Source organism: Oryctolagus cuniculus, chromosome 7 (assembly GCF_051225735.1).
Source record: "Oryctolagus cuniculus isolate XC-2025 breed Fujian yellow rabbit chromosome 7, ASM5122573v1, whole genome shotgun sequence".
NCBI classification, from domain to species: domain Eukaryota; kingdom Metazoa; phylum Chordata; class Mammalia; order Lagomorpha; family Leporidae; genus Oryctolagus; species Oryctolagus cuniculus.
The window spans coordinates 97,268,334-97,287,524 of record NC_142873.1 but is presented as its reverse complement, the minus strand read 5'-3'; the positions used below and the strand labels follow the sequence as shown (position 1 = coordinate 97,287,524).

The following is a 19,191-nucleotide window of genomic DNA, read 5'->3' as shown; positions in this document are numbered from 1 at the left end:
ACAGCTGATAAGACTCAGAGTTGTTCAGTCATTGAGGACTGAAACAAGGAATTAAAAAAAAAAAGACTTACATAAAATTTGGAGATTTCAGGACACCAAGAACAAAGAAATGATTTTAAACAGTTTTCTCGAGATAAAAAAATGTCACTGCAAAGTATGTGAATCTGACTATCATCCCACATATTGGAAACAAAAACCAGTGGGGCAGTGTCTTCAGATTTCTAGAGGGAATAGTCTCTCAAGCTACAATTCTTCAGTCTAATGCTCTCCCAGCTGAGCTATTTCAGCAATCGCTTCAAGCTATAATTCTACAGTGACATCACCAATCACATATAAAGAGAGAAAGGACAAGAAAAAGAGAGAGAGAAAAAAAAAAGACATTCCCAGGGACTCTGCAAGTTTACTTCCTGTGCTTTCTTTTCCTACAGAGGTGATGGAAAAGGTTTGACAGTGCATGGGACATACTTACACTAAAAGTATGATTTGTTGCTTATCTGAAATTAAAATTTAATCAGTCATTCTGTTTTTATTTGTTAAATCTGGCAACTCTAGAAATCATTCCAATGTAATAAGATAGAGGGGCCCTGGAATTAACACTAGGCAATAGATCTATATTTTATTAGATTCTGAGTAGAACAAAAGGACAGAAGTTCTGTAAGGTGGTTCTTCTGAGAAAAGTGGGGTCTTTGAAAAGTAGTGATTTGGATGGTATAAATGTACATGGTCCCATCGAAGGCTATATAAGAAAAAACTTGTGAGCAAACAACAAATCATACAAGAAAATCCTTGATTTATGCTGATAGTAAGGTATGTAGTTTGACTTTGATTCAGGGACATGAATGAAATGAAAATCTAATGACCTGATACTGAATAATGTTTATGTAATTATGACAAAGGAAAAATCTTCTTTTGTTTCTAACTTCTAGAATCGATGTACCAATAGAGTGTGCCAGATTCTGTTGCAGTGACAGAACTAAACATATAGAGTGACAAATATGATCACATAAGATGGTAAATATACAAAGTGGAAGGAAAGAGAAAGATGGAGAGAAGGGTAGGGAGGATGATACTCTCAGAAATAAACAGTTGAGAAACCGACAAGCTAGGAGGAAGAATAGAGATATTAGTATATTTAGTATACTTAGATACCTATTAGTTAAATATTAGTATATTTAAAGTTACAAAATAACATAATGAAATCAAAAGCAGTAATTTAACTACCAAACAGGGAGGAAGGGGGATCAGGAAAAGGAATAGTATGAGTTCAATCTTCATTTTCCGTAGCAGGCTGTCAGTGGGTACTGTCTAAAGTTAATAAAGCACAAAATAAAAGAATAAGCATATTACTTAAAATTATATACATGTAAACTACCAGAAGAACTAAAACCAGAAATAGAAGATTGTGGAATAAAACTGGGTAAGGCAGCAGGTGTTGTGGCACAGCAGGTGAAGCTTGCCACACCACATCCCATAGCAGAGTGCCAATTTGAGTCCCAACTACCCTGCTTTTGATTCAGCTCCCTGCTAACACACCTGGGAAGCAGCAGACGATGGCTCACGTACTTGAGTCCCTGCCACTCAGGTGGAAGACTTAGATGGAGTTCCAGGCTCCTGGCTTTGGCCTGGCCCAATCCTGGCTATCGAGGTCATTTAGGGAGAGAACCACTGAACCTCAACATCTCTTTCTTTCTCATCTCTTTCTATCTCCCTCTCTCTCTTTGTCTGTATCTCTGTCTCTATCTCTTACTCTAATAAATCTTTGCAATTAAAAATATCCTGTATGGGCCGGCGCCGTAGCTCACTAAGCTAATCCTCCGCCTTGCAGCGCCGGCACCGGTCAGGGTGCCTGATTCTGTTCTGGTTGCCCCTCTTCCAGGCCAGCTCTCTGCTGTGGCCAGGGAGTGCAGTGGAGGATGGCCCAAGTGCTTGGGCCCTGCACCCCATGGGAGACCAGGATAAGTACCTGGCTCCTGCCATCAGATCAGCGCGGTGCACCGGCCGCAGCATGCCAGCCACGGCGGCCATTGGAGGGTGAACCAACGGCAAAGGAAGACCTTCCTCTCTGTCTCTCTCTCTCACTGTCCACTCTGCCTGTCCAAAAAAAATATATATATATCCTGTATGTTAGGAGTCTTGGCATTATTTTCATTATAAGCTCTTCAATTCTGTTTGGTTTACTTTCACATGCATATATTGTTTTGATACCCATTTTAAAAATTAAACCAAGTAGTAGACATGGGCTTGTAGTGTGTTCAGTCAAACAGACTTGTGGGACACTCTTGCTATTTTGTGTTCTTTTCAGTAAAGTGAAAACAAAGCTGTTAGTGATTCACTTAGATGTCAATTACAGCAGAAAACTTGCCCAGAAGACTTTTGTCTTCTTAATCTTCCTGTTTCTTTATCAGAACCTCTTTCAGAAGGGATGATATTTCTGTCTAATTTGACAATGGTACTGCATCAGATAAGGTTCAGTTGTGTGAACATAACCTTTATAAGGTGAAGTTTTTGTAATAGCCAGAAGGTGGCATCAAAATCAATCAAGTTTTTGCTTTTTAGTGGAAATCTCAAAGAAAAGGTCTGTACCCAAGTGCTGTGAACAACTTCCCTGAAATTCAAAAGGCAGAGAAAGTTACACACAACAAAGCAGCCCTGTTCCTTTGAAGTTTGTTTGAACTTTTTTTTTTTTTTTTTTTGACAGGCAGAGTTAGACAGTGAGAGAGAGAGAGAGAGACAGAGAAAGGTCTTCCTTTTCCGTTGGTTCACCCCCCAAGTGGCTGCTACGGCCAGCGCGCTGTGCAGATCCAAAGCCGGGAGCCAGGTGCTTCTCTTGGTCTCCCAAGCGGGTGCAGGGCCCAAGCATTTGGGCCATCCTCCACTGCACTCCCGGGCCACAGCAGAGAGCTGGCCTGGAAGAGGAGCAACCGGGACAGAATCCGGCGCCAGGACCCTGACTAGAACATGGGGTGCTGTTGCTGCAGGCGGAGGATTAGCCTAGTGAGCTGCGGCGCCGGCCTGTTTCAACTGTTTTGACACTTTTGAAAACTGGTATTTCTCTTAAAGTCCTTTTTGTTAGACATGCGCAAAGCACAGAAGGCTGAACTCCACATTCCAAATAGTATTACACAGTCTGTAAACTGTCCAATTATGTGGAATGTCTCCCAGAGTGGAGAATCCAAGGATTGCTGTAAGTACATCATGACACCCACAAGCACAAACTGCTGAGATTAACAATAATGTTCCAGTGGATTTGGCTGCCAAATACTCATCCTGACGTAGATAGATTTCATTTTGGCATAGAAGTATACACACATACACACACACACATTTATTTGTATGTGTCATTTTTTTTTTAAAAGATTTATTTATTTATTTGAAAGGCAGAATTACAGAGAAAGAGGGAGAGACAAAGACAGAGATAGAGGAAGAGAGAGACAGAGGGGAAGACAGAGAGTGAGCGAGAATTTTTCATCTGCTAGCTTACTCCTTAAATGGCTGTAATGGCCAGGTTTGAGAGAGGCCAAAGCCAGGAGCCAGGAACTCCAACCGGGTCTCCCAGGTGGGTGGCAGGCGCCCAGGCATTTGGGCCATATTCTGTTGCTTTCTCAGGCCCTCATAGGGAGCTGCTATCAGAAGTGCAGCAGCTGAGGTAAGAATTGGCGCCTTATGGGATGCTGGTGTTGGAAGAGGCAGCTTTATCTGCTGAGCCACAGTGCCAGCCCATGTTATATGTGATTTTAAAATAACAATAATAATAATAATTAATGATACTTTTCAGCAACTATGCTCAAGATTTTTAGGCCTAGCTTAAACATATACCATGGAGAACTAATTTTACTGCAGCCCTATTAGCGTGCAGCCTAAAGAGCACAGGATTTGAATTTAGAACACGCTATCTTTAGCCTTCAGTATTCAGTTGAACATTATCAAGCAGTATCCTTTCTGAATTTGAGTTCCCTAATTTTCTAAATGAGAGTAATAATGATGATTTATGAGGATCTGATAAGTTCTTTATATTGACCTCCACTGTAGGAGCAAATTACTCTTATCTGTGTTTATTCCTTTATTCTCACTCATCTGACGTCTACAACATCAGACAATATTGTAGATACTGAGGATACAACAGGAAAACTGAGAATCCCAGATCTCAAAGAACTTTGGGCCCAGTAGGGGAACATAAAGTTAACAAATTAATAATCAGGAAAAAACAGGGAGTGATAAGCATCCAAGACAGTAAGTCAGGGTCTTATGCCAGAAAAGAGGGAAAAGAATGTTGGACTGAGGACGGATGCTGCTGCGAATGGATTTATCAGCATACTAAGACAGCAGTGTGTGAACGCACCAGACTGAAATCCTTGGTGTTCTTGACTCCATCAGAATGATTCTTAAAGAATTTGTGTTCAATTTATTGGAATATCTCCTGCATACTACATAGTGACTGGTCCATTGGAGAAACTCAACAGATGATACATTATGAAATATGGGAGTGCTTTATAAACAAAAAGGACAATGCAAGTTTTTTCTAAATTACTGCTTTCATTTAATTTTTGCATCATTATCAGGAAATAAAGGCTAAGGCAGGTTGTGTCATGCCTAAGGGTTAATACTGAAAGGAAATAAAGTCAGGATTTGACTCTAGAAGTATATTCTTCTGACAAAATGCTTTGTCCATATTTTAAAAAACGGCTTTAATGAGGTACTCTATTGCCTCCACTTATGTGCCAATCTGAAGCCAGAAGCCAGGAGCTTCTTCAGGTGTCCCATGTAGGTGCAGGGGCCCAACCACTTGGGTCATCTTCCACTGTTTTCCCAGGTGCATTAGCAAGGAGCTGGATTGGAAATGGAGTAGCCAGGACATGATCTGGTACCCATACGGGATGCCAGTGCTGCAGGCAGAGGCTTAAGTTACTATGTCAAAGGGCCCCCATGTGACTTTATTTTACATTCTTCATTTCTGGAAAATTTGGGGGAAATATAAAAGTAATATTTTTTATATTTTTTTAACTTTTATTTAGTAAATATTAATTTCCAAAGTACAGTTTATGCATTACAATGACTTCCCCCCATAATTTCCCTCCCACTAGCACCCCTCCCATCTCCCTCTCCCTCTCCAATTCCATTCACATCAAGATTCATTTTCAATTATCTTTATATACAGAAGATCAATTTAGTATGTATTAAGTAAAGATTTCATCAGTTTGCACCCACACAGAAACACAAAGTGTAAAATACTATTTCAGTACTAGTTATAGCATTACTTTACATTGGACAACACACTAAGGACAGATCCCACATGAGAAGTACACAGTGACTCCTGTTGTTGACTTAACAAATTGACACTCTTGTTTATGGTGTCAGAAATCTCCCTAGGCTCTTGTCATGAGTTGTCAAGGCTATGGAAGCCTCTTGAATTCGTTGTCTTCGATCTTATTTAGACAAGGTCATAGTCAAAGTGGAAGTTCTCTCCTCCCTTCAGAGAAAGGTACCTCCTTCTTTGATGGCCCGTTCTTTCTACTGGGATCTCACTTGCAGAGATCTTTCATTTAGGTTTTATTTTCTTTTTTTTTTTTCCAGAGTGTCTTGGCTTTCCATGCCTAAAATAGTCTCATGGGCTCTTCAGCCAGGATCTGGCTGAAAAGTAACATATTTTTGGTAGAAACTTACAATGTATATAAGCACATAAAAAAGAAAATTAAAATTGCTCAATTTTATAACAATAATTATCATTAATTTTTTCAAAATAAAAGAGCTTAATATTTTGTATAGGAATGCTTATATGAATTGCTAAAAAGTTCAAGAAGTGCAAAAGAAGCAGAAAAATTTTTTAAATGTAAAATGGGTTGAGTCTCTCTCTTGCTGAATAATTTTCTATAGGCTTTCCTGTACTTTTAAATAATCCATATAATTTGGCAGAGCCCATAGGACCCACCCAAAAATTTGCTTCTCAGACGTCTGCTCATTCCCCTCCTCTGTTTGTTACATTTCAGCCTCTTGGTCTTTGTTCTGTTCTTGGCACACCATGGACTCAATCCTGTCTCAGGACATTTGCACTGACTGCATCTAACTTGAAAGCTGTTCCCAGAGCTTTTCAAGGGCTGGGCTTTTTCTAGTCTTCACATCTCAGTTCAAAAGTCACTTCCTCATGAAATGCTTCACTAACCCTGCAACTATAAAGCAATTTCTTCTCTTGCACACAGACTCATCCAATCTCAGATTGAAAATATTAAAAAAAAGTGTCTGTACTGAACATGTATATACATTTTCCTTGTCATTACTCCCAAACAACACAGTACAACAACTGCTTATGTAGCATTATACTGTTGTAGGTACCATAAGCAATTGAGAGACGGTCTAGACAGGAGGGGTATAGGCTAGGTGCCAATACCACACCATGTTATGTAAGGAACCTGAGCATCAGCAGACTTGAGTGTACATCCTCAGGGGTCCTGGAAGCAATCTCTGTGCATACCAGGCTCTTGTGGCAGCCGAATTATGTTTTTTCCTGACAATGACTTCGGGGCTTTTGCATTGAATGGTCACCTTTTTCTCTTCGCTTTTCATATAATAAAACTATTTTTCTGTGGTTTCTTTTCTAGATATACCCATAAATTATCAAAATAGTTCCTTTTTCTGTGTTGCCACTTTTTTTTTTTAACAGTGAGTTAAGGTGGGCTTGCTTTGTGTGGTAAAATTCTTCAAAATTTCCATGATCTTTCCTGGTTTTGATACTTAGAATAAGTTTCATTATCCAGTAATTCTATAAACACTCTCCTGCATTTTCTTCTGTTATTTTTCTAGTTTTACATTTCATACACAAAATCTTCAATGCTTCAGTATTCATTTTGGTATAAGGTATGATAAAAATGTCCAATTTTATTTCATTTATAAAAATGAAATTTCAGTTAATTCAATACAATTTATTTAACAATAAATTTTCCTGTTACTGATTTGAAATTGCATTTTTATCACATTCAACATTTGTATTTGTAATTGTATTTATTTCTTTCTGTCTAGTTTTATGGTTATTAAACACTGCTTAATGTTATCATTTCAATGTGTTCCAATATTTTCTCTAAGGATATTTTATACATATAAATTAATGCTTATAAAATTGATATTTAATTTTTGAGCACATATTTTCACATGTTATTAAAACTATGAGATAATTAAAATAACTTGTTAATACTTAAAAATAACATATTTAGTGATGCAATTATTTAGAAGCTTAAAATATAAACAGGAATATGTTAGAAGGTTCAGAAGCAATTATACACATTTGTTATATATTAGTTATTTAGAAATCAAAGGGTGAAATGAGCATATCATTCAACAAACTATTTTGAAATATCTCTACAATTGAGGAAAAAAGAAAGTTTGGAACTGACTTTATTCTATATACAAAATGTTAATTTCAAGTAATTATAAATTTGAATATAAAAAGAAAACTAAAAATTTCTAGAAAAATACAGGAGAATGTTATCTTCAGGAGGGAAAAAGCAATTATAAACATGATACAAAATTAAGAAACTATAAGAGAAAATCAACAGAATTGACTAGTGAAAATATGAACATAATTTTCAATGGCTCCATTACATTTTATCAAGGAGATGGGCCATAATTTACTGTCAATCACTTATTGTTAGATATCTGTGTGATTTCCAATGTATTATTATCATAAATTATACTGCAATGAGCAGTCTATATTAAGTGAGACTAAAAGTTCTAGTGTCACATTTTTGTTCAAAATAAGTGGGTCAGTGCCTAGGGTCTGGAAAACTTATTGTTATAAGGACCCTTTTAAAAATAGCCTGTTTAAAGAACTAAAGATTTAAAGATTTGATGATTTTTTACCACCTAGTGCTTTCTTTGTCCTTCATAGCGTAAAGGCTTTGTTGGCAGTGTCTAGGACTTTCTAAGATACTGAGTTAAAATAAGAATTATCACTCTGGGTCAGAATTTAGTCCCTTTATTTCTAATAGGCAACAAGGACCTTTTCGGTAGTCAGTTTGTCCCCCATAAACTCAACTTCATCTGATCCACAATTTGCCTCTTTTCCAAGTGTCTTGATTATCAGTAATAATTCTATTCCATGAATTTTGCTATTCTATCTTGAGCCTATTTTCTTTGTAAGTCTGTATACCTCTTTGATCAATAAACTCCATGTTACTGGTGGGCAGAAGGGAGAAAAAAACCAAAGTGTCATGAGCCAAGATTTTGTTCTTGTCATTGGAGGAAAAGCTGCCACTGCTCTTGTGCATGTGTGTGTGTGTGTGTGTGTGTGTATGGGTGTCTTATCATCCAGAAGAAGATTTTATAGAAGCTGAATTGGTTCTGAAGAGGCAAGAGATATAGCAACAAACTCAAGTAGTAACAGAAAAGAGACCAATGAGAAAGGAGGGTCAGTTTTCTACAAATGTGGATTTATGGAATTACTTTTTTTCATAAAGAAACAGAAAATTTCCTTTGAGAAATGGAAACTTCTGTTATGATTAAGGTTGAAGAGGAATTTGATGGAACTCTCATATTCCTTGTTGGTTTCAGCTACTCAGGGGTATTGTTCACAGTGGCCAGGTCGCCTTGAAACACCTGCCAAGCATTGAAGACTTTCTGGGTGTGTCCTTCACTTTGAATGGTGGAGTGATTTATCAGTGGGCACTGTGACAAAAATAATTCCACCAAGGGTGCATCTAGCTTTTAAATAGCTACTTAGCAACCCAGGTTTCCAACAGCCCATTTCATAAAACACTTTAAAATATGGCTTCTGATAAAATCACTGGTCCAATCCATCCATCAGAATTATATTTTTACCAAGCAGAGTCCCCATGTGTTCTAACAAGATGCTGTATTATAATGACATTGTGAGTTAAGTCATTTAGTATGACACTTCTCAGCTGTTCATAGCTGACTGTATGAAATATGGGAGGAAAAGCTTCACTTGTGAATTTCAGTGTTTGTAAGAAATTGAGTAGGGTTAATGTAAAAGTGTTTTCTGGGTTCCAGTTTGGACAGTAACATCCCAACAAGGAAAAGTGTCCATACTCACTCATTGGGGGTGCCCTTCTGTCCACAAAAGTGACCCTGGCTGTCTGTAGGATAGGCCACTCTCCTGGGGTCGCCATGTATCCAGGCTGCAGGAATAAGAAAGGACAAAACCTCTATCAGCAACATTTGACTAAACAGTGTGATTCTTAGGTATTAGAATGCATGACTGCAACACATGAATCTCTTCCCTTAGTCACAGAACATTATTGATTTTATTCAAAGAGTAATTTCTTAATGAAAAGGAAAATAAAATATGGATGAATCAGTTAGAAAGAACATTTCTCTTACTCTCTCTGGATTTATCTGGGTTGTAGCCAAAACATGAGGTAATGCACTTAGAAAATGACATTTATTAAAATGTGAATTAGAGGGCATGCTACAAAAGCTGGCTTGGCTAGAAGATACTTTTTTCTATGGCTCAAAATGAAATGACTTCATCGTGGAGCTAATAAATTCACAGGAAATAACATGATGTCATGCATTTGTTTTATACATAAGAGAAAACCATTTAAAAACTCAAGAATAAAACCACAATGCTCAATTCAAATTGATTAGATCTCTATGATTTCATGTGACATTATAAACACAAATAGTAGCAACTGCAGAGGCAAAACATAATAAATATTTATCATATATTTTGCTTGACAATCTCAAAATAAATATCAAATGTTCTCAAATAATGAAAACTGGGGACTCAATCTTATTTCCTATGAAGATGCCAGGCTTTATGCCTCAGACAAAGACATCACTCATAGTTTTCAAGAATTATAAACTTGATTCGACAGCTAGACCACAAAACCACAGAGTATAAGTAACATGTACCACTAATTACTCTCTAATTCTAGTGGATCTTTCTAACTTCTCCAATTTGCCTAAAAAAGACTTCCTATAAATCTGGTAGATGAATTGGTCATCTAATGCTTTTCTTTGCCTATGGAATACATATAGCTTTGTCCTTTGCTTCATTTAATATTTGCCCAGCTATCTCCTTACCCACATTGATTGGATTTGATAGTTCATGTTATAATTTGATCATCCTTCAGTACATGGCCTGTGTGACTTGGGAAGATAAAAAAATCAATTCTGAATGAGAATTTTAATATAGAAGAAATTTTTTCTGAATAACTTTTCTCATTAATCTAAGCCCTTCCTTTCAGTATCTGAGTACTCAGAAAGTTCCCTTTGTTTAATTCTTTCTCCAATGTCATAGAGGCCAAATCAGTTTCATCTTCTAATACCTTCTTATGAAATCTGACTCACTTGGGGAGCTCTGTGCTGCCATATCTTCTGTCTGTATTTCCGAGAATAAAGAAAGTGGACTATAAATAAGGCATTTAAATGACATCTAAGTGTTCAACATACAATGCCTCCAGATACTATTTTATTGTATTCTGTTTCTATCTCTTAGTTTGACACACATTGGCTAAACTCAAGAAAGAGATCCAATTTTACCTGACTGTTTTCTGTAATAAGTTTCTTTTAGCTTTCTCCTGAAATGTTTTATTCTTTTTCCATACAACTATTAATTCAGAAATTGCTACTTAAAGAAGGATTTGGGTTGCTGGGTTTCCTACTTAATAACTACAATGCCAAAGAAGTCATTTAATTATTTTTGACTCTTGGCTTTCTAATTTATTACCGCAAAATAGATAAAATAATACTCAACGTATAAGAATGTCGAGACTATGAAAGAAGATAATGATCCTTAACATGGTGCTTGGCTTCCAATGTAGATCCAGCAATATTAGTTCTTATTTGAGCTTCCCCAAGAGCAGAATCTGAGACAAAGACTTTGAAGCAGGCAGTTTATTTAAGAGTTGATGCCAGGAAGCTTAAGTGGGTGTAAGGGAAGTGAGACGAGGAAGGAAGCAAAGCCATTAAGGGGCATATGAGTGAGTAGGATGCCGTTGTGGGAAGCTGGGGTTCCACCCTACTGGGGAGCTTCTGTGAACTGTGTACCACGTGCCTATCCATGAGTATTGTAAAACTGCCATAACTGCAGACAAACTTGGGTGGGTCTGGGGAAAGTGTCATAAGGTATCAGCAGCATCTGCTACAGTTTTCTTTCCACTTTTCATCATCAATCAATTAAGTAAGTAATTTACTAAATGACCACTATGTGTCTCGTACTAGAAGTTAATCCTAGTATAACATGTCAAAATTCTTAAGAAATATATGAAAAGAAGAGAATAAAGTTTGTGGAAGACTTACAGAAGAGGTGGAACTTAAGCAAGACTTTGAAAAATGATTTGGATATAGACATGTGGCTGGAAGTAGGGAAGGAATTATAGATCAAGGAAATGGAAACCAACAGGAACTACCATTTATCAGCTGTTTTCTATGTCTCAGGTGCTATGGTGTTTATTCACCCATTGCCCCATTTTGACCCATATTATGAATCTCACAATAACCCTAACAGATTATTTTGACCCACATTTCATACTTAACTGCAACTCAGAGTTTAATTTACTTCTCAAGATCATGCAAACTTTAACTGATAGAGACAAGGACTGAACTTGGGTGTGTTGCTCTCTGAGGTCCATGGCATTAGCATCAGAGTTGGTAGCAATCATGCTGTCTGCTAAGGATAGGCTAGGAATGAGCTTGTTAACAGTGGGAAACAACAAGAACATCAGCCAAACGAGAATCAGCAAAACGCTGGAAACACAAAACGGGAAGAGATGACACAGGCAGTTTCCTAGCCTTTGTCATTTGGGCAAAGCACATTGTGTTTCCAGGGGAGAAGGAAAATGTGTGTGGTTGCAAGGTCTCTAGAGATCTGAGGAAAAGGAGAGGGAATTGGAGATGAAAGTGTCAAGGGCAGAACTGTCCTTCTTGACTTTTTAGTTTTGAATTGTGGCAGGTGGATGTATTTACTGAGCTGCTGCTTCACCTCTGCACACAGCCTCTGGCATGCAAGTTATACAGCAGATGGTGTGTGTTTGAGATGGAACATGAAGACTTTGCCATAAAAGCTATGAGAGAGATGGGGCCGGTGCTGTTGAGCAGTAGGTTAATCCTCTGCCTGTGGTGCCGGCATCCCATATGGGCACGAGTTCTAGTTCCGGCTGCTCCACTTTCAATCCAGCTCTCTGCTGTGGCCTGGGAAAGCAGTGGAAGATGGCCCAAGTCCTAGGGCCCCTGCACACATGTGGGAGACTGGGAAGAAGTGCCTGGTTCCTGGATTCAGACTGGTGCAGCTCCAGCCGTTGCAGCCATTTGGGGGGAGTGAACCAATGGATGGAAGACCTTTCTCCCTGTCTCTCCCTCTCACTGTCTGTAACTCTACCTGTCAAAATAAATTAAATTAAATTAAAAAGCTATGAGGGATAGAGAGAAATGCAGCAATAGCAGCAATCATTTTGCTCCTGTTAATAAAGGAAGGGGCTTCTCATATTTTATGCCTTTTTTTGGAATTTCTCTATTTGTGGAAATTTTAAAACTATCCTTTCAATATGGTAAGCACTAGCCTTAGCTAAGCACTTCAAATGGCTCATCCAAATTGAGACATGCTGTAAGTACAAAATAAATATTATAGTTTAAAGACAATATGAGCAACAATAGAAAAGACCATGTCAACATTTTATATCAATTACATTTGAAATTACATTTAGTTATATTTAAGTAGAGAAAATACATTATTAAATTAGTATTAAAATTAATTTTATCTGTTTCATTTTATGCCCTTAAATGTGGCTACCAGAAAATTTAATCAGATGTGTGTTATTTACATTAGGTTTCTCTTGGACAAATCTGTTCTAGAATATTTCCCCATGAATGTCAAGAGCTTCTTATATAGGTGATTAACAGTGCCATAATATCTGGTTTGCGTGAGGTAATTTAGAAGCTCATCATACCCCACATTTTTTATAACAAATATTTTACAATGTAACTTTTATAGTTTTGAAATAATAGCCACATACATACTTTAAAGTCAATAAAATATTTTACAATGTAACTTTTATAGTTTTGAAATAATTCCCACACACATACTTTAAAGTCAATAAAATGCCCCATGGTAAGTAAGAAATAAGAAAGTAATCTGTAATTGAACACTAAGCAGATCAATATGCAAATACACAAGTATGAGTAAACTGGAAAACATAGTGAAGTAGTCTGGTGCTTACACTTATAGGAGGAATCCCTGTGAATGTAACAGCTACAACTGCAGAAGGATATAGGTATATTGTATGGGGAACCCAAATATAAGTGGTATTGTGAAGGTGTGATTTTCTTTAATAGAAATATTTTAGTAAAGTCTAGCAAGGAGTTTTACTCTTCTTTCAAATTCCCTTGATATTTATTAAAATGATGCAAAAATAACTTCTATAATGTAAAGGCAGCTGTTCTATGTTTAAATATTTATTTATTTATGTATTTTTTAAAGATTTATTTATTTATTTGAAAGGTAGAATTACAGAAAGGCAGAGAGAGAGAGAGAGAGAGAGAGAGATATTTTCCATCTGTTGGTTCACTTCCTAAATATCCAAAATGGCTGAAGATGGGCTGATCTAAAGCCAGGAGCCAGGAGCTTCTTCCAGTTCTCCCATGCAGGTACAGAGGCCTAAGGACTCGGGCCATCTTCTACTGCCTTCCTAGGCCATAGCAGAGAGCTGGATCAGAAGTGGAGCAGCTGAGACTTGAACCACTGGACATATGGGATGCTGGTACTGCAGACAGTGGCTTTACCCGCTATGCCACAGCACCAGCCCCTTAAATATTTAAAAACAAGTTTTTGCCTACATCAGTGGGATGTGGGAAGGTTAGGTAGGAAATAGGGTCATCTTTGGTTATTCAGAACTATCCCAAGTATTGCAAAATATCTTTCTGGGCTCTCACGCATTAAAAACCAGTAGCCTCCTCCCAAATATTGTGACATTCAAAAAGTCAACTCAAATCTTCTGAAAGAACTTCCTGGCAGTGGTACTGCTCCAGTTGAGAACCACTGGTTTTAGTGCATATTCATTCTTAAAAGTGTAAAAATGTTGGCTCCATTTTGTCTTTTTTGTTTAGTTTTAAAATGTCCACCTTAGGGCCAGCCTTGTGGTGCAGTGGTTAAAGGCACTGCCTGCAACACCAACATTCCATATGAGTGCCAGTTCATGTCCAAGCTGCTCCACTTCTGATTCAGCTCCCTGCTAATGGCCAGGGAAAAGCAGTGGAAGACAGCCCAAGTGCTTGGGCTCCTGCACCCATGTGGGAGACCAGGATATAGCTCCTGGCTCCTGGCTTTGGCCTAGCTTAGCTCTGGCTGTTGCAGTCATGTGGGACAAGAAACAGCAGTTGGATGATTTTGCTCCCTTTGTCTCTCCTTCTCTCTCTGTGACGATTTCAAATAAACAAGAAATCTTAAAAAATAAACAAAATGTTTACTTTATTCCATAAAACACAGAATCAGAGCAACAGATGGCCCATGAGCCTGGCCTATGGAAAAACACCCTAAGAAATATTGTCCAATTCTGTACATTTCCAGGCATTCCTAGACAAGTATATGGGCATCACTACAACATTTTCCATAAGAGGGAAGAATCCATAAACTTCAGAAAGTAGTAAATTTACCTGTCCCTTACAATATGGGTATGTAATTGTTACAAAGCCATAGTAAATAGCTTATAAAAATGTAATTATATTTTATGTTCCTCTACTATTACATAGGGCATAACATTTTCACGAGGTTTTTTGGGGGACACATTTTCATTTTTTTCTCAATATTTTTTGGGTGTGCTATCATGGAATTCTTTTTTATAATGTAATCCCATTTACTTTTATTCAGCCAAGCACTGTCTGTGAAAGCTTTCAAATATGTTGATAAATTTTTTGACATTTTTTCAAATGGTGGTGCTTACTTCCCTACACTTTGACTCTGAATTGCAATTACTGACTGGCTTCTAACAAATAAATGTGGCAGAAATGACACTGGGTGTCTTGCAAAAGTAGGTAATAAAACACATTGTAGGATTTGGAGGTGTGCAGTGGGTTAAGACACATTCCATGTGGGCACCAGTTCGAGTCCTGGCTGCTCTACTTCTGATCCAGCTCCCTGCTAATGCATCTGGGAAAGCAGAGGAAAACGGCCCAAGTGCTTGGGCCATTGCACCCATGTAGGTGACCTGGAAGAAGATCCTGGCTCCTGGCTTCAGCCTGGCCCAGCAGAAGTCTTTGTGGACATTTGGGAAGTGAACCAGCGGATGGAAGTCATCTCTCTGGCTCTCCCTCTCTCTATGTAACTCTGCCTTTGAAATAAATAAACAAACCTAAAAATAAATAAATAAAAAAGACATTATAGTTCCCTCTGTATTCCCTTCTCTTTCTCATAGACCATTAAGTCTAGGGGCCATCTGGCATGTCATGAGGACATTCAAGGCAGTGCTATTGAAAAGGTCACATGGCAGTCAGCAGTCATTGAGGACTGAAGCTTCCTGCCATTGTGCACATGTGCCAACTTGAAGCCAGAGCCTCCACCATAGGCTAGCCTCCACACATCTGCAGTGGTGGCTGACACAATGCCATTTCATGAGGAACCTGGAACCAGAACCATCCAGCTAAGCTGTTCCAGTTCCTGAGCAAAGAAACTACAAGTAAGAAATGTTTTCTATTCTAAGTTGCCAGGTTTGAGGATTATTTACTGTGCAGCAATAGATAATTTTACAAGATAAATATTCACAAAAATGAGAAAACAAATTCTCTTTGCCTTTTTATGTTTTAAGCTTATAGCTACAATTTCCAGGATTTTAGTAACATTATATGATTGAATATGTGGAATCCTCAGGGGCTGGCACTGTGGCTCAGCGGGTTAATGCCCTGGCCTGAAGCTCTGGCATCGCATATGGATGCTGGTTCTAGTCCCAGCTGCTCCTCTTCCGATCAAGCTCTCTGCTATGGCCTAGGAAAGCAGTAGAAGATGGCCCAAGTCCTTGGGACCCTGCACCCACATGGGAGACCTGGAAGAAGCTCCTGGTTCCTGGCTTTGGATTGGCGCAGCTCTCGCCATTGCAGCCATCTGGGGAGTGAACCAGTGGATGGAAGATCTCTCTCTCTGTCTCTACCTCTCTCTGTAACTCTGCCTGTTAAATAAATAAAATAAATATTTTAAAAAAATGTGGAATCCTCATCTTGATTTAAAATGTTCATTAAGGCCTAACCAATAATAAAGTATCCTGCTATCTCTTTACCTTAGTTCTTAAAAAGAAAGCATGAGGAGCTTTATCTTCAAAATGCCAGTCTAGAATATGGTCAAGTTCTTATTCATTAATTTATTCACTCATATAGAATTATCAACCTTTCTATTACTATTCATTTAGTTTTTCCAACATAATGCTGGACTGTGTGATGGGCACATACAGGCTCAGGATAGAGATGAACACATCTCATGTTTAGTATAGCACTATTATTTAACAGCTTCTCAAGGAAATTGTATAGCATATTGGCTGGCCAGTATAGAAGCTAACTTTACAGTCCCTCAAAATGAACAGTGACATAGTAGCAGAGTGAACCCATCAGATCAGACTCAGAGTAGCAATGCTGCAGATATCAGATTGTGCATGATTTTTGCTTGCAAAAGAATACTTGCCTTTCACTTTTCCCCTTAAACTCTTGCCCAGCACTCACTGCTTTAAGTTCCTACTTGGTGTGGAATTAGGGCAGGAGGAGGAGCAAGAAGAAAACAACTTTAGGAGAATGTATTGGGTTCTGGTCTTCTCTTCCTCTCATAATAACTTCCTTTTTTAAAAAATTATTAAATAAAATTATTTAATAAATTTAATACACACTGTTTTAAGAGGTCTTTTTTTTTTTTGTACAGAATCCTCATGCTTCCTATTTACTAAATAAAAGTAAGAATAATGATTAAGAGCACAGGATCTAGAACTAACTGCCTGTATTATATTGGTAAGTAAAAGTAAATGATGGGGCCAGTGCCATGGCTCACTTGGTTAATCCTCCGTTTGCGGTGCCGGCATCACATAAGGGCGCCAGGTTCTAGTCCCAGTTGCTCCTCTTCCAGTCCAGCTCTCTGCTGTGGCTTGGGAGGGCAGTGGAGGATGGCCCAAGTGCTTGGGCCCCTGCACCCACATGGGAGACCAGGAGGAAGCACCTGGCTCCTGGCTTTGGATCGGCGCAGAGCTGGCCGTGGTGGCCATTTTGGGGGTTAAACCAATGGAAGGAAGACCTTTCTCTCTGTCTCTCTCTCTCACTGTCGGTAACTCTACCTATCAAATAACTAAAAAAAAAAAAAAAGAAAAAAAAAAGAGAGAGAGAGAAAAGTAAATGACATAGTTACATAGGAATTAACAAAAATCTGGATTATTCAATTTATTCACTTCATTATATGCATTATATGCTTCAAAAATAACTAAAAGATCACCTTAAGTGATACTAATGTACACTTGTGTGCTTGCAAATATTCTGTCTGTGTGTCTATGTAAGAAAGAAAGGGAAATTTATTTGTGAAAGAGTTGCATTGGGTAATTCATAGCAAATTCTCAAAGACTGGGAAGAAATAAGTAAAAACTTTATTCAGGCAAATTATCCTTTTGCTCATATCAAGGAAATTATGTCACTGAAGTACCAGGGATGAATATTATTATCTAACATTATCTCTCACTTTCAAAAATTTGCTAAGCATGCTCCTGTGAGCTCCAGGGCTGAGCCACAAGTTGCAGCCATTGAAAAGCCCTCTGTCAAGGAGAAAATGTGATTAGACCAACTGCTTGCACTGACACTTAAAAATTAACTGCAAATCTGTTTGGGGCAGCTAAGGCATTCCCTAAACACTTGCTGGTTGGGAGTGTTGGCTTTCAAATCATTATTTTGTATCCCTTAAAGGTACATTTTAACTGTTTTAATATGTGAGGAACAGGCCTGCCAAATTGTGCTTATGGCTTTTTAACACAAGCAATTTACAAATGCAATGAAGCAGATAATAGGACACATGATACCGAATTTGAAAATCTGTGTTGATGATACTGCTGCTGTAGAAACATTTTTGGAAGCAGCCCTGTTTGCAGTTGCCTGGATAAGGAAAATGTTGTTTATCAGTTCACAGGTGGCCTCTTCCACTCAATGGTGAGTTTAGGGTCATGTCCTTGAGCACAGAGCACCCATCTAATGCTAACAATATTCAATTTTAACATCGTCTGGAATTTACTCATTAAGAAAACTATAGGAAACAGAAAAAATCTCATGCAACACTAAAAAATTCTGCTCAAGTAACAGTCACAGCCAAACGTTTTATTCTTAAGTGAAAATTTCCAAAGCAAAAGGAAGTCAAAGTATATAAAGTAATTTGTAAATGTTTATATCTTTGAAATGATTGAAAAAAGACATTTGATGTTAGTTCTGATTATCTTATTTATATAAAACATTTTTGTTCAGAAAAGTTTACTAGAACAATTTTGAAAATAATGAAACTAGATTTTTAAAAACTTTTTACTTTTTATTGGGGAAAATAATTTTACTTTGCTGAAATAATGACCCCAGACTTGGATCTGATAGGTCAGTTCACTTTATTCCACGGTGGATGAAAAGCACAATGCAATTTCCTGTTAAAGTCACAACCAACTGAATTTTCTCCATATAATAAAATTTGGGTCATCCCACTATGCTCCCAAAACTAGACCAACAGGATGTCTGCTGAAGAACAGATGGCTATTATAAATAAGAGATGACAAGTATTGAGGATGGTGTGCACATTGTTAGTGACAATAAAATTAGTACAATCTTTATGGAGAAAGTTTGGAAGTTCCCCAAAAAACTAAAATTAGAACTAGCATAGCATCCATAAATCCCACCTCTGGATATACTTTCAAATGGAAATAAAATGAATATCTTGGAGAGATATCTACTTCCCCACATTCATTGCATCATTATTCACAATAGCTAAGATATAGAAACATGTCTGTCAGAAGACAAATGGATAAAGAAAAGTATGATATTTATGCACATACACACATAGGACTATTATTCAGCCTTTGGAAACGGAGGAAAATTCTACCATTTGCAATATAAATGAACCTAGAGGACATTGTGCTGAATGAAATAAACCTGGCACCAAAAGCTAAATGATGTATGACCTCAATAATATGTGGAATTCAAAAAGTTCAAACTTATAAAAGCAGAATGTAGAGTAATGGTTTTCAGGGGCTAAGGAGTAGG

The 19,191-nt window shown here is 37.7% G+C and overlaps 1 protein-coding gene across 1 annotated transcript in view; it reads right to left on the bottom strand.

Annotated features, from left to right (window-relative positions):
* The window catches only part of SLC44A5 (solute carrier family 44 member 5), a 437,182-nt gene that overhangs the window by 66,551 nt on the left and 351,440 nt on the right, over positions 1 to 19,191 (bottom strand). Inside the window, exon 5 of the mRNA XM_051857582.3 lies at positions 9,041 to 9,125. Coding sequence (XP_051713542.2) covers positions 9,041 to 9,125 — 85 coding nt within the window. The remainder of the gene's footprint in view (positions 1 to 9,040; positions 9,126 to 19,191) is intronic.